The sequence below is a fragment of the Staurois parvus genome, unplaced genomic scaffold (assembly GCF_062004578.1).
Source record: "Staurois parvus isolate SC_StPar_1 unplaced genomic scaffold, SC_StPar_1.0 ptg000415l, whole genome shotgun sequence".
Classification (NCBI taxonomy): domain Eukaryota; kingdom Metazoa; phylum Chordata; class Amphibia; order Anura; family Ranidae; genus Staurois; species Staurois parvus.
The window spans coordinates 894,645-909,202 of record NW_028318211.1 but is presented as its reverse complement, the minus strand read 5'-3'; the positions used below and the strand labels follow the sequence as shown (position 1 = coordinate 909,202).

General features: G+C 44.1%; 1 protein-coding gene across 2 annotated transcripts in view; it reads right to left on the bottom strand.

Annotated features, from left to right (window-relative positions):
* TEP1 (telomerase associated protein 1) overlaps positions 1–14,558 on the bottom strand; it is a 98,385-nt gene that overhangs the window by 68,816 nt on the left and 15,011 nt on the right. For both annotated transcript variants that reach the window (XM_089687019.1, XM_089687020.1), the window contains 6 exons: positions 11,308–11,442; positions 11,001–11,162; positions 9,503–9,667; positions 1,708–1,779; positions 1,491–1,621; positions 1,250–1,407 (listed from right to left, as the gene is read on the bottom strand). In XM_089687019.1, the coding sequence (XP_089543145.1) occupies positions 1,250–1,407; positions 1,491–1,621; positions 1,708–1,779; positions 9,503–9,667; positions 11,001–11,162; positions 11,308–11,442 (823 nt within the window). The remainder of the gene's footprint in view (positions 1–1,249; positions 1,408–1,490; positions 1,622–1,707; positions 1,780–9,502; positions 9,668–11,000; positions 11,163–11,307; positions 11,443–14,558) is intronic.

Below are 14,558 nucleotides of genomic sequence, written 5' to 3'. Positions count from 1 at the left end.
CCTTATAGGGTTTGAATGACAGTAGCAGCAGCCAATGGCCCCCGCCACTCTAAAACTGTTCTGTGAGAAAAGGCACAGAGACCAGCGCTGCTGCAGACGGGCACAGCGCTGGATCATCAGAGGGCTCAGGTAAGTATTTGGGTAAGGGGGGTGTGGTGTAAACAAGTACACAAGCGGGACTCTTTTTTACATTAATTTTTTTTCATGCAGAGAATGTATTAGGTGAAAATGGTTTAGACTTACTGCATCCATGCAGGAAATCCGCTTTTTTTCTTCATCTACTGTTTGAAGCGGTTCCTACTCAGTGGATTTGCTGTAATTGTACTATATGCATTTACTGAGATTCCATGATCCCAGCACAAAACAAAGAGCAATGGATAAAAGTTGGATGAAAGTTTCCAAAACTTGGAAAAACTGCAAACTTTTTCTCCTAAGGATGGTGGCCAAGATACTTCTAGTCTGTAACTTCTAGACTCAAATACAGGTGGAATCTTCTTTGATCTTTTAAAACTTCATATCCTGAATGAGGAAGGCACTATTTACCAGAGCCCGATTATCCACAAGGAAACTAGGCAGGATCTTTTGGCTTGGTGGATGTCCGGGGGGCCCAGCTACAACCTTCATGCATTTATACTCTTGCAGTAAATCAGGGGGATAGCACAACTGGTCACCGTGCACCTGCCTCTCATTTTCTAAGGGTCGATGCACTTTCAGGCAGTTGCTATCTGATGGGGTGGGTCAGACTATTATAAACAATGAAAAAAAACTGACATTAATAAGGACTGAAATAGGCACAGAAAAAAAAAGGGGAGGGAGAGGGGCAAAACTGCTAATTTCAGTCTTCTTCAAGCTGAACATACACTAATATAATTTAATTTGAACATTTTTAATTTAAAAAAGTTTGTTCAATTTTTGAATGGTTAATAAGGTCAAATCAATCATTGTTTTCAAGTGTAGTTATGATAAAATTCGAAGGGGCAGGATGGAATTTTGTTCTTTAAACAAATGAATATCTAACAGTGAATGTGGTTTTGATTTGAGAAAGTTCAATTACTCCAAATTCAAACATTAAAAGCAAAGTTTTTGAAGTACTTTCAAAGGACATACATCAAGTCATTGAATGTACTGTTAAGAATTTTCAAAGAAATGTCTACATGAATATTTATACAAACGTTCCTTCATAAATCTGCTAGTGTATGGCCTTAATCTGCCTCTGCTCCTACCTGCAGTACCTTTGTGTGTTACTTACCTAGCAGACTCTCCCACACAGGGCCAGTGTTGCCTTTCTTGCTCAGTTCTCTTTCCCAGGTCTCCGGCTGTTTCAGCTTCATTCTCTGCTCCGACAAATGTGACTGCCAGGGACCCTCAAGACCACTACGTGAGAAGGCTGTCAAGTCTTTAGGATACCTGTCCATATAATAAAGAAGTGCTATGATGAATTAAATCAGTGATACCAATGAGATACAAAGTAATTTTTAAAAACTGCTAACCTGCAACCAAGCAGGCTCATAACATGATAAGCTGGTTGAGAGATATGTAATCTCTGAATCAAACTCTTCAAAGAGAATTTATCTTTCTTCTTCTTTTTCTTCTCATTGGAAGCAGAATTAGCCTGATCACGCTAAAAAGAGATAGAACTTATTTTCAGCATACATCTTTAGAAATATAACATGTTAACACTTGGTAATGTGCTGCGGAAGAACCCACCTGTTCCTGGAGAAGCTTTAAGGAAGACTCAATCGCCCTTAATTTTCTACCAAATCTCAAGGGTTTAGAAACCTAATATAAAAAAAAAATTTTCATCTCTTAAAGTAAGCAAAATTACGAGAAAGCTAGATACACATACAATGACCAATATGTGCCATTTCTTGGAAATATAAACATCTCCCCAATTAAGCCCTGGTTCACACTGACGCGTTCCAGAACGCATGGAATCAGATGACGAGTGAAATAACATGACGTTCTGGAAGCCATTCACATATATGCAGTGTAATTACAATGTGATTTTAAAAAGGGTCCTGTGCAAGATTATTGCAGTGCGGTGCAATTTGTAGCTTCACAGACGTGAAAGGAAATTGCTTATCTTCCCTAAGAAGAGAGAGAGAGAGGGAAAGAGAGAGCGAGAGAGAGAGGAACAGAGAGCGAGAGAGAGCGAAAGAGAGAGAGCGTGAGAGCAAAAGAGAGAGCGCGAGAGAAAAAAAAGAGAGAGAGAAAGAGAGAGCGAAAGAGAGAGCGAGCAAGAGTGAAAGAGAGAGCGAGCGAGAGTGAAAGAGAGAGCGAGCGAGAGCGAAAGAGAGCGAGCGAGAGCGAAAGAGAGCAAGTGAAAGAGAGACCGCGAGAGCGTGCGAGAGAGAGAGAGTGCGAGAGCGAAAGAGAGAGGAAGAGAGAGCGAAAGAGAGAGAGCGAAAGAGAGAGAGAGAGCATGAAAGAGAGAGATGGAGTGATTGAGGAAAATAGAGCAAAAGAGAGAGAGCGCGAAAGACAGAGAGAGAGCATGAAAGAGAGAGAGCACGCGAGAGAGAGGGGGAAAGAGATAGGGGGGAAAGAGATAGAGGGGAAAGAGAGAGAGAGCGAAAGAGCGAGAGCGAAATAGAGAGCGAGAGCGAAAGAGAGAGAACGAGAGCGAAAGAGAGAGAGCAAGACCGAAAGAGAGAGCGAACGAGAGAGAGTGAAAGAGAGAGCGAGAGCGAAATAGAGAGCGCGAAAGAGAGAATGTGAGCGAAAGAGAGAGAGCGAGAGTGAAAGAGAGAGAGCACTTGAGCGAAAGAGAGAGAGAGCGCGATAGAAAGAGAGAGAGCACGCGATCGAAAGAGAGAGCGCACGCGATCGAAAGAGAGAGCGAGCGAAAGAGAGAGCGAGAGCGAAAGACAAATCGAAAGAGAGTGAGAGCGAAAGAGAGAGAGAGCGAAAGAGAGAGGGGGCAAGAGCGAAAGAGGGGGGGGGCAAGAGCGAAAGAGAGAGAGGCCAAGAGCGAAAGAGAGAGAGGCCAAGAGCGAAAGAGAGAGAGCGGAAGAGAGAGAGAGAGAGAGAGCGAGAGCGAAAGAGAGCGAGAGCGAAAGAGAGCGAGAGCGAAAGAGATAGCGAGAGCGAAAGAGATAGCGAGAGCGAAAGAGATAGCGAGAGCGAAAGAGATAGCGAGAGCGAAAGAGATAGCGAGAGCGAAAGAGATAGCGAGAGCGAAAGAGATAGCGAGAGCGAAAGAGATAGCGAGAGCGAAAGAGATAGCGAGAGCGAAAGATAGCGAGAGCGAAAGAAAGCGAGAGCGAAAGAGATAGCGAGAGAGAGAGTGAAAGAGAGAGCGAGAGCGAAAGAGAGCGAGAGAGAGAGAGCGAGAGCGAAAGAGAGAGCGAAAGGGAGAGCGAGCGGGAGCGAAAGAGAGAGAAAGAGCGAAAGAGCGAGCGAGAGAGCGAGCGAGAGAGCGAAAGAGAGAGAGAGCGAAAGAGAGCGAGAGCGAAAGAGCGAGAGCACGCAAGAGAGAGAGAGCGCGAGAGAGAGCGCAAGAAAGAGCGCGAGAGAGAGCGCGAGAGGGGGGCAAGAGAGAGAGGGTAAGAGAGAGAGAGCAAGAGAGAGAGGGCAAGAGCGAAAGAGAGAGAGGGCGAGAGCGAAAGAGAGAGCGGGCGAGAGCGAAAGAGAGAGAGGGCAAGAGCGAAAGAGAGAGAGGGCGAGAGCGAAAGAGAGAGAGGGCGAGAGCGAAAGAGAGAGCGGGCGAGAGCGAAAGAGAGAGCGGGCGAGAGCGAAAGAGAGAGCGGGCGAGAGCGAAAGAGAGAGCGGGCGAGAGCGAAAGAGAGAGCGGGCGAGAGCGAAAGAGAGAGCGGGCGAGAGCGAAAGAGAGAGAGGGCGAGAGCGAAAGAGAGAGAGGGCGAGCGAAAGAGAGAGAGGGCGAGAGCGAAAGAGAGAGAGGGCGAGAGCGAAAGAGAGAGAGGGCGAGAGCGAAAGAGAGAGGGAGGGCGAGAGCGAAAGAGAGAGAGAGGGCGAGAGCGAAAGAGAGAGAGAGGGCGAGAGCGAAAGAGAGAGGGCGAGAGCGAAAGAGAGAGAGAGGGCGAGAGCGAAAGAGAAAGGGAGGGCGAGAGCGAAAGAGAGAGGGAGGGCGAGAGCGAAAGAGAGAGAGAGGGCGAGAGCGAAAGAGAGAGAGAGGGCGAGAGCGAAAAAGAGAGAGAGGGCGAGAGCGAAAGAGAGCGAGCGCAAAAGAGCGAGACAGAGCGAAAGAGCGCGAGAGAGCAAAAGAGCGAGCGAGAGAGAGAGAGCGATAGAGAGAGAGCGAGAGTGAAAGAGCGAGCGAAAGCGCGATGGCGAAAGAGAGAGCAAGAGTGAAAGAGAGAGCGAAAGAGAGAGGGGGCAAGAGCGAAAGAGAGAGAGGGCAAGAGCGAAAGAGAGAGAGGCCAAAAGTGAAAGAGAACGAGAGCGAGAGCGAAAGAGAGCGAGAGAGATAGCGAGAGCGAAAGAGAGCAATAGCGAAAGAGAGAGAGAGTGAAAGAGAGAGAGAGCGCAAAAGAGCGAGAGCGAAAAAGAGCGAGAGCGAAAGAGAGAGAGTGAAAGAGAGAGAGAGCGCAAAAGAGCGAGAACGAAAGAGAGAGCGAAAGAGAAAGAGCGAGAGCAAGAGAGCGAAAGAGAGAGCGAGCGAAAGAGAGAGAGAGCGAAAGAGAGAGCGAGTGAGAGCGAAAGAGAGCGAGAGCGAAAGAGAGCGAGAGCGAAAGAGAGCGAGAGCGAAAGAGAGCGAGAGCGAAAGAGAGCGAGCGAGAGTGAAAGAGAGAGAGCACTTGAGCGAAAGAGAGAGAGAGCGCGATAGAAAGAGAGAGAGCACGCGATCGAAAGAGAGAGCGCACGCGATCGAAAGAGAGAGCGAGCGAAAGAGAGAGCGAGAGCGAAAGACAAATCGAAAGAGAGTGAGAGCGAAAGAGAGAGAGAGCGAAAGAGAGAGGGGGCAAGAGCGAAAGAGGGGGGGGGCAAGAGCGAAAGAGAGAGAGGCCAAGAGCGAAAGAGAGAGAGGCCAAGAGCGAAAGAGAGAGAGCGGGAGAGAGAGAGAGAGAGAGAGAGAGCGAAAGAGAGCGAGAGCGAAAGAGAGCGAGAGCGAAAGAGAGCGAGAGCGAAAGAGAGCGAGAGCGAAAGAGAGCGAGAGCGAAAGAGAGCGAGAGCGAAAGAGATAGCGAGAGCGAAAGAGATAGCGAGAGCGAAAGAGATAGCGAGAGCGAAAGAGATAGCGAGAGCGAAAGAGATAGCGAGAGCGAAAGAGATAGCGAGAGCGAAAGAAAGCGAGAGCGAAAGAGATAGCGAGAGAGAGAGTGAAAGAGAGAGCGAGAGCGAAAGAGAGCGAGAGCGAAAGAGAGCGAGAGAGAGAGAGCGAGAGCGAAAGAGAGAGCGAAAGGGAGAGCGAGCGGGAGCGAAAGAGAGAGAAAGAGCGAAAGAGCGAGCGAGAGAGCGAGCGAGAGAGCGAAAGAGAGAGAGAGCGAAAGAGAGCGAGAGCGAAAGAGCGAGAGCACGCAAGAGAGAGAGAGCGCGAGAGAGAGCGCAAGAAAGAGCGCGAGAGAGAGCGCGAGAGGGGGGCAAGAGAGAGAGGGTAAGAGAGAGAGAGCAAGAGAGAGAGGGCAAGAGCGAAAGAGAGTGAGAGCGAGAGCGAAAGAGAGAGCGAGCGAAAGAGAGAGAGAGCGAAAGAGAGAGCGAGTGAGAGCGAAAGAGAGCGAGAGCGAAAGAGAGCGAGAGCGAAAGAGAGCGAGCGAAAGAGAGAGAGCGAAAGAGAAAGAGAGAGAGTGCAAGAGAGCGCAAGAGAGAGAGCGCAAGAGAGCGCGAGAGAGATCGAGAGGGAGAGAATGCAAGAGAGAGGGCAAGAGAGAGAGGGCAAGAGCGAAAGAGAGAGAGGCCAAGAGCGAAAGAGAGAGAGGCCAAAAGTGAAAGAGAACGAGAGCGAAAGAGAGCGAGAGCGAAAGAGAGCGAGAGCGAAAGAGAGAGATAGCGAAAGAGAGAGATAGCGAGAGCGAAAGAGAGCAATAGCGAGAGTGAAAGAGAACGAGAGCGAAAGAGAGAGCGAGAGCGAAAGAGAGAGCGAGAGCGAAAGAGAGAGAGAGAGTGAAAGAGAGAGAGAGCGAGAGAGAGAGAGCGAAAGAGAGAGAGAGCGAAAGAGAGAGAGAGCGAAAGAGAGAGAGAGCGAAAGAGAGAGAGAGCGAAAGAGAGAGAGAGCAAAAGAGCGAGAGCGAGCGAGAGAGCGAAAGAGAGAGAGCGAAAGAGAGAGCGAGCGAGAGCGAAAGAGAGAGAGAGCAAAAGAGAGAGAGTGAAAGAGCGAGCGAGAGAGCGAAAGAGAGCGAGAGCAAAAGAGAGCGAGAGCGAAAGAGAGCGAGAGCGAAAGAGAGCGAGAGCGAAAGAGAGCGAGAGAGAGAGAGCGAATGAGCGAGAGCGAATGAGCGAGAGCGAAAGAGAGAGCGCGCGAGAGAGAGCGAGAGGGAGAGAATGCAAGAGAGAGGGCAAGAGAGAGAGGGCAAGAGCGAAAGAGAGAGAGGCCAAGAGCGAAAGAGAGAGAGGCCAAAAGCGAAAGAGAGAGAGCGAAAGAGAGAGAGAGCGAAAGAGAGAGAGAGCGAAAGAGAACGAGAGCGAAAGAGAACGAGAGCGAAAGAGAACGAGAGCGAAAGAGAACGAGAGCGAAAGAGAACGAGAGCGAAAGAGAACGAGAGCGAAAGAGAACGAGAGCGAAAGAGAGCGCGAGCGAAAGAGAGCGAGAGCGAAAGAGAGCGAGAGCAAAAGAGAGCGAGAGCGAAAGAGAGAGAGGGCGAGAGCGAAAGAGAGAGAGGGCGAGAGCGAAAGAGAGGGCGAGAGCGAAAGAGAGGGCGAGAGCGAAAGAGAGGGCGAGAGCGAAAGAGAGGGCGAGAGCGAAAGAGAGGGCGAGAGCGAAAGAGAGGGCGAGAGCGAAAGAGAGGGCGAGAGCAAAAGAGAGGGCGAGAGCAAAAGAGAGAGAGGGCGAGAGCGAAAGAGAGAGAGGGCGAGAGCGAAAAAGAGAGAGGGCGAGAGCGAAAAAGAGAGAGGGCGAGAGAGAGAGAGAGGGCGAGAGCAAGAAAGAGAGAGGGCGAGAGCGGGAGGGAGAGAGGGCGAGAGCGAAAGAGAGAGAGGGCGAGAGCGAAAGAGAGAGAGGGCGAGAGCGAAAGAGAGAGAGGGCGAGAGCGAAAGAGAGAGAGGGCGAGAGCAAAAGAGAGAGAGGGCGAGAGCGAAAGAGAGAGAGGGCGAGAGCGAAAGAGAGAGAGGGCGAGAGAGAGAGAGAGGGCGAGAGCAAGAAAGAGAGAGGGCGAGAGCGGGAGAGAGAGAGGGCGAGAGCGAAAGAGAGAGAGAGGACGAGAGCGAAAGAGAGCGAGGGCAAAAGAGCGAGAGACAGCGAAAGAGCGAGAGAGAGCGAAAGAGAGCGATGGAGAGAGCGAGAGCGATGGAGAGAGCGAGAGTGAAAGAGCGAGCGAGAGCGAAAGAGCGATGGCGAAAGAGCGAGCGAGAGCAAGCGAGAGCGAAAGAGCGATGGCAAAAGAGAGAACGAGAGCGAAAGAGAGAGTGAGAGCGAAAGAGAGAGCGAAAGAGAGAGATAGAGTGAAAGAGAGAGCGCAAGAGAGAGATAGAGTGAAAGAGAGAGCGCAAGAGAGAGATAGAGTGAAAGAGAGAGCGCAAGAGAGAGATAGCGTGAAAGAGAGAGCGAAAGAGAGAGAGCAAGAGAGAGAGAGAGAGAGAGAGAGAGGGCAAGATGAAAAGAAAGAGAGGGCAAGATGAAAAGAGAGAGAGGGCAAGATGAAAAGAAAGAGAGGGCAAGATGAAAAGAGAGAGAGGGCAAGATGAAAAGAGAGAGAGGGCAAGATGAAAAGAGAGAGAGGGCAAGATGAAAAGAGAGAGAGGGCAAGATCAAACGAGAGAGAGGGCAAGATCAAAAGAGAGAGAGCGAGAGAGAGAGCGAGAGCGAAAGAGAGAGAGCGCAAAAGAGCGAGGGCGAAAGAGAGAGCGAGGGCGAAAGAGAGAGCGAGTGCGAAAGAGTGAAAGAGAGCGAGAGCAAAAGAGAGAGAGCGAAAGAGAGAGAGAGCGAGGGCGAAAGAGAGCGAGAGCGAAAGAGAGAGTGAAAGCGCGAGAGAGCGAAAGCGAAAGAGAGAGCAAAAGCGAAAGAGAGAGCGAAAGCGAAAGAGAGCGAAAGCGAAAGAGAAAGCGAAAGAGAGAGCGAAAGAGAGAGCGTGAGCGAAAGAGAGAGCGTGAGCGAAAGAGAGAGCGTGAGCGAAAGAGAGAGCGTGAGCGAAAGAGAGAGCGTGAGCGAAAGAGAGAGCGAAAGCAAGAGCGAAAGAGAGAGCGAAAGCGAAAGAGAGAGAGCGAAAGAGAGAGAGCGAGAGCAAACGAGCGAGAGGAAAAGAGAGCGCGAGAGAGAGCGAAAGAGAGCAAGAGCAAAAGAGAGAAAGAGGGGGAGAGAAAGAGAGTGTGAAAGAGAGAGAGAGAAAGAGAGTGAGAAAGAGAGTGTGAAAGAGAGAGAGAGAAAGAGAGAGAGAGAGGCCGAAAAAGAGAGAGAAAGAGAGAGAAAGAGCGAGAGCAAAAGAGAGCAAGAGCAAAAGAAAGAGCGAGAGAGAGAGAAAGAGTGAGAAAGAGAGGGAGAGTGAAAGAGCGAGAGTGAAAGAGAGAGAGAGAGAAAGAAAGAGCAAAAGAGAGAGAAAGTGCGAAAGAGAGAGCGAGCAAAAGAGAGAGCGAGCAAAAGAGAGAGCGAGTAAAAGAGAGAGCGAGTAAAAGAGAGAGCGAGTAAAAGAGAGAGCGAGAGCGAAAGAGAGCGAGAGCGAAAGAGAGCGAGAGCGAAAGAGAGCGAGAGCGAAAGAGAGCTTGCGAGCGAGCAAAAGAGAGCTTGCGAGCGAGCGAAAGAGAGAGCGGGCGAAACAGAGAGAGCGGGCAAAACAGAGAGAGCGGGCAAAACAGAGAGAGCGGGCAAAACAGAGAGAGCGAGCGAAACAGAGAGAGAGAGCAAAACAGAGAGAGCAAAACAGAGAGAGCAAAACAGAGAGAGCAAAACAGAGAGAGCAAAACAGAGAGAGCAAAAACAGAGAAATCGCCCCTTGAAATCACACTGAAACTTGCAGAAAAATTGCACCACATCTATGTGAACCTAGTCTAAAGAGTAAAGTATAGCCTACTTTTAGAAAGCACATTGTTTCAGGTGTCAATGCAGTGTTTGCTTCAAGGTCATTTGCAAAGTACTTTCCATGTGTGTAAGGCTTCTTTCACATTGACTTAGAGATGCGGCAAACACAAACGTTATAGCCACATTTTTAATGCCCCCGTACCTCAATGGCAGGTGGACAGGACAGTATAAAACATTTTAGGGCATGTTGCATTCTCACATAATAAGTATGTGCCTGAGAACCGTCTAGAGGCCACAGAGTTTCAGCCCATTGACGGTGTACTAAATAACAAAATTTCAAGTTCACCCCCACGGTAAGTGTACATGCAACCTGAAACATCCAGTAAATACATTCTCATGCTAAAAAGCAGTAAAAATGTTGGACAGAACCATTCTTACTTTAGATTCTCTCTCTCTCTTTTTCTTGGTACCATGCTTCCCTCTTTGCACACGTGTATTGTATTTTGCCAGCTGATATTCACTGAATTCTTTGAACTTGAGTGTAAGAGCTCGGCGTAGGCAATGTGGCAGAGCAGCCAGGTTATCTCCCTTCCCCGCCAGACTCTAAGTAAAAAATCACACAGAAAAAAAAAATGTTAAACCCACCTTAACCAAAACTTCAATTTCAGACAACTATGTAGTAGGACAGTTAGTAGCAACTAACAAAAAGAAAAAAAAAAATCTTAAAAGGGATAAGTTCACCTTTGTTAAAAAAAATTAAATGCACATCTTTTGCAGGTAAAAAAAAAAAAAATCTGCATTTTTTTTCTTGGAGCCTGCAAAGCATCACGGGTGCAATCTTAGGCTACTGAAGTTTGTCAGTGTATCTGTCTGCTTGTACCTTGTATGGGCAGGCAGTGACTGAATGACAGGAAGCATCAATGAACTACTTAGTGTGCTCAACAGTGCTCTGGTAGTTCATTGAGAACTGCAAGTTGTCAGCTGCAAAGGCTGTGAGAACTTGTTGTTCTCCCATTCACAGGTCTCTGAATTATATAAAAATTTGTTTTTAAATTGTGACAGTGGGTGTGGGGAGAGGATCCCTGGCCCGTTATCTCTCTACACAGCAGAGAGATACAAAGCAGCATGTCTCCCAAGTAAAACTGCACACAGCACACAATGTAAACACACACACAGCACACAGGTAACCCTTTGATCACCCCAGATGTTAATCCTTTCCTGTCCAGTGTCATTAGTACAGTGTCAGTGCTTTTTATTAGCACTGATCACTGTATTCATGTCACTTCGGATGTCAGTGGCAGTTAGTCAGTTCCCACCCAGTGTCAGAATGCCCGCCGCAGTCCCGCTATAAGTCACTGATCGCCGCCATTACTAGTATAAAAAAAATAAAAATTCCAGTATATATACGCTTGTAAACCAATTATTATATAATTATTGGGATTTTTTTAGCAAAGATATGTAGCAGAATACATTTTGGCCTAAAGTTATAAAGAAATTTTATTTTTTTTATTGGATAGGTTTTATAGCAAAAAGTAAAAAATATTGTTTTTTTGTTTTTAAATTGGATGGTCTCTTTTTGTTTATAGCACAAAAAATAAAACCGCTAAAAGGTGATCAAATATCACCGAAAAAAAATGGAAAACAATGACATAAATTTCATTTATGTACAGCATTGCATGACCACACAATTGTCAGTTATACTAACGCAGCACAGTATCACAAAAAATGGCCTGGTCAGGAAGGGGGGGGGGGGGTTGGGGGTAAATCCTCTGGAGAGCAAGTGGTTAACTAATCAGCCATTGGTTCAGCAGACACTATTATATTATTTAAAGGTGTACGGTCTTTCCGAGTAGTTATTGCATTGGTATTATAAAAGGACAATATAGGCTTAACTAAAAAAAGTATCAAGAACTGCATTACGATGTCAAAGACATACCTGATACAAGCGTGGTACCTCCATCCAATCGCTGGGAAGCTGGACAGAAGGGCAAAAATACCTGCGCAGGTGTGGACGACAGGCTGGCAGGAATGCAGACACAGCAAGCAAGAAATTTGCAGTACTACGTATATTGAGTTCCTGGCGAGTGTACAAAGCAACCTACAGTGGAAAAAAAGGTCCAGTGTGAAAGGAATTAAAAATACCTTATGCGCCACGCTTTTTACCACAAATATTTGGTCTAATTTAGCAATAAAATCAGTAAATACATATGTACAGTATTTATACTTTCTGCTGATCCTCTTACCTTCAGAACAAACTCTGGGTCCAGTCTTGCTACATCTTCACACAAGGTCTGAATTTCAGTTCTGGTGAGATCTGAAGGGTCTGAGAAGGCTGGTGAATTGACCAATGAACAGCAGACTGCAGATATTAAAGCCATCTAGAAGAAAAGACAAAAAAAACCAAAAACATTTTGCTGCAAAATATAAAATATACCCTGAATGATCAGTACAACATTATTTTTAAATATAGTTAATTTTATTTTGCAATTTCTAATATAACAGTTTTTAAATTGATGATGTTTTATTACTCTTTTGCACAATTTTAGGGATAATTGTTTAAAAAAAAAAAACATTTAACGCAGGGTACACCTATGACACAGGATTCACAGATTATGTTGTGCAGCAGCAGAAGCTATTTATGTTCAAGGCTCCTGATCTACTGAGGAGAACCACCTGTACACAGCAAAAGAAAAAGGATAAGTCATGCCTTGCCTTCATTAATTTTGGTTTATAAAATTCAACTTAAGTTATTAAACTCTGAAAACTACAGGCTTTCTTCTCAAAAGAAGTGAGATTACTGTGGAAAATACTGTATCTAAAAAATGGGCAAGAGTACCAACTGCTGGCAACAATCAATAACATTTACAATAAAGAAATAACCAATAAGACATTTGCAAAACCATTAAACATTTTCTGTAAAGAGCCTTCTAGTAGTAATCTATAGTATGCAGACATACGTTGTATGCCATGATATGAATGTGTGCAACTATATGTACTTTATGATAGTCTATTTTTCTCAACTGTACAATAGTACAGTGTAGAGATGAGCGAATCAAACCAGGCGAAGTGGAATTCGTTTCGAATTTCAGGAAAAATTCGATTCGCGGCGAATCCGAATATTAGCATACTTCGGGTGCGCGAATCGGATTTTTCCCGATCAGCCGGCAAAAGTGTCCCTGCAGAGAGCTCCGCTATTTCTGACAGTTCCTTCACATGTACAGCGGTTGAAACATTGTATCTATTTGTTTCCATTTAGGTTACAATGTTTCAACCGCTGTAAATGTGAAGGAACTGTCAGAGAACTGTCAGAAATAGCGGAGCTCTCTGCAGATACACTTTTTGCTGTACTGGAATACTTCTTCTTTTCATTCTTCTCATTCTTCTTTTCATTCTTCTTTTCATTCTTCTTCTCATTCTTCTTCTTCTTTTCATTCTTCTCATTCTTCTTTTCTTCTTCATGAAAAGAAGAATGAGAAGAAGAATGAAAAGAATGAAAAGAAGAATGAGAAGAATGAAAAGAAGAATGAAAAGAAGAAGAAAAATGAAAAGAAGAATGAGAAGAAGAATGAAAAGAAGAATGAGAAAAAGAATGAGAAGAATGAAAAGAAGAATGAGAAGAATGAAAAGAAGAATGAAAAGAAGAAGAAGAATGAAAAGAAGAAGAATGAAAAGAAGAAAGAAAAGAAGAAGAAGAATGAAAAGAAGAATGAGAAGAAGAATGAAAAGAAGAATGAGAAGAATGAAAAGAAGAATGAAAAGAAGAAGAAGAATGAAAAGAAGAATGAGAAGAATGAAAAGAAGAATGAGAAGAATGAAAAGAAGAATGAAAAGAAGAAGAAGAAGAATGAAAAGAAGAAGAAGAATGAAAAGAAGAATGAAAAGAAGAAGAATCTTTTCATTCTTCTCATTCTTCTTTTCATTCTTCTTCTTTTCATTCTTCTTCTTCTTCTTTTCATTCTTCTTTTCATTCTTCTTCTTTTCATTCTTCTTCTTTTCATTCTTCTTCTTCTTTTCATTCTTCTCATTCTTCTTTTCATTCTTCTTCTTTTCATTCTTCTTCTTCTTCTTTTCATTCTTCTTCTTTTCATTCTTCTTTTCATTCTTCTTCTCATTCTTCTTTTCATTCTTCTCATTCTTTTCTTCTTCATGAAAAGAAGAATGAGAAGAATGAAAAGAAGAATGAAAAGAAGAATGAGAAGAAGAATGAAAAGAATAATGAAAAGAAGAATGAAAAGAAGAATGAAAAGAAGAATGAGAAGAAGAAGGAGAAGAATGAAAAGAAGAAGAGGAATGAAAAGAAGAAGAGGAATGAAAAGAAGAATGAGAAGAAGAATGAGAAGAATGAAAAGAAGAATGAGAAGAATGAAAAGAAGAAGAATGAAAAGAAGAAGAAGAATGAAAAGAAGAAGAAGAAGAATCTTTTCATTCTTCTCATTCTTCTTTTCATTCTTCTTCTTCTTTTCATTCTTCTTCTTTTCATTCTTCTTCTTTTCATTCTTCTTCTTCTTCTTTTCATTCTTCTTTTCATTCTTCTTCTTCTTCTTTTCATTCTTCTCATTCTTCTTTTCATTCTTCTCATTCTTCTTTTCATTCTTCTCATTCTTCTTTTCATTCTTCTTCTTCTTCTTTTCATTCTTCTTCTTCTTTTCATTCTTCTTTTCATTCTTCTTTTCATTCTTCTTCTTCTCATTCTTCTTTTCATTCTTCTCATTCTTCTCATTCTTCTTTTCATTCTTCTTCTTTTCATTCTTCTTTTCATTCTTCTCATTCTTCTTTTCTTCTTCATGAAAAGAAGAATGAGAAGAAGAATGAAAAGAAGAAGAAGAATGAAAAGAAGAATGAAAAGAAGAATGAGAAGAATGAAAAGAAGAAGAAGAATGAAAAGAAGAATGAGAAGAAGAATGAAAAGAAGAATGAGAAGAAGAATGAGAAGAATGAAAAGAAGAATGAGAAGAATGAAAAGAAGAATGAGAAGAATGAAAAGAAGAATGAAAAGAAGAAGAATGAAAAGAAGAAGAAGAAGAATGAAAAGAAGAATGAGAAGAAGAATGAAAAGAAGAATGAAAAGAAGAATGAGAAGAATGAAAAGAATGAAAAGAAGAAGAATGAAAAGAAGAATGAGAAGAAGAATGAAAAGAAGAATGAAAAGAAGAATGAGAAGAAGAATGAGAAGAATGAAAAGAAGAATGAGAAGAATGAAAAGAAGAAGAAGAAGAATGAAAAGAAGAAGAAGAATGAAAAGAAGAATGAAAAGAAGAAGAATCTTTTCATTCTTCTCATTCTTCTTTTCATTCTTCTTTTCATTCTTCTTCTTCTTCTTTTCATTCTTCTTCTTCTTCTGAGGATGAGGATGAAGAAGAAGAAGTAGGATGAAAATAAGAAGAATTCCAAGCCGGCAAAAAGTGTATCTGTCAGAAATAGAGGAGCTCTGCAGATACACTTTTTGCCGGTTTGGAATTCTTCTTATTTTCATCCTACTTCTTCTTCTTCTTCA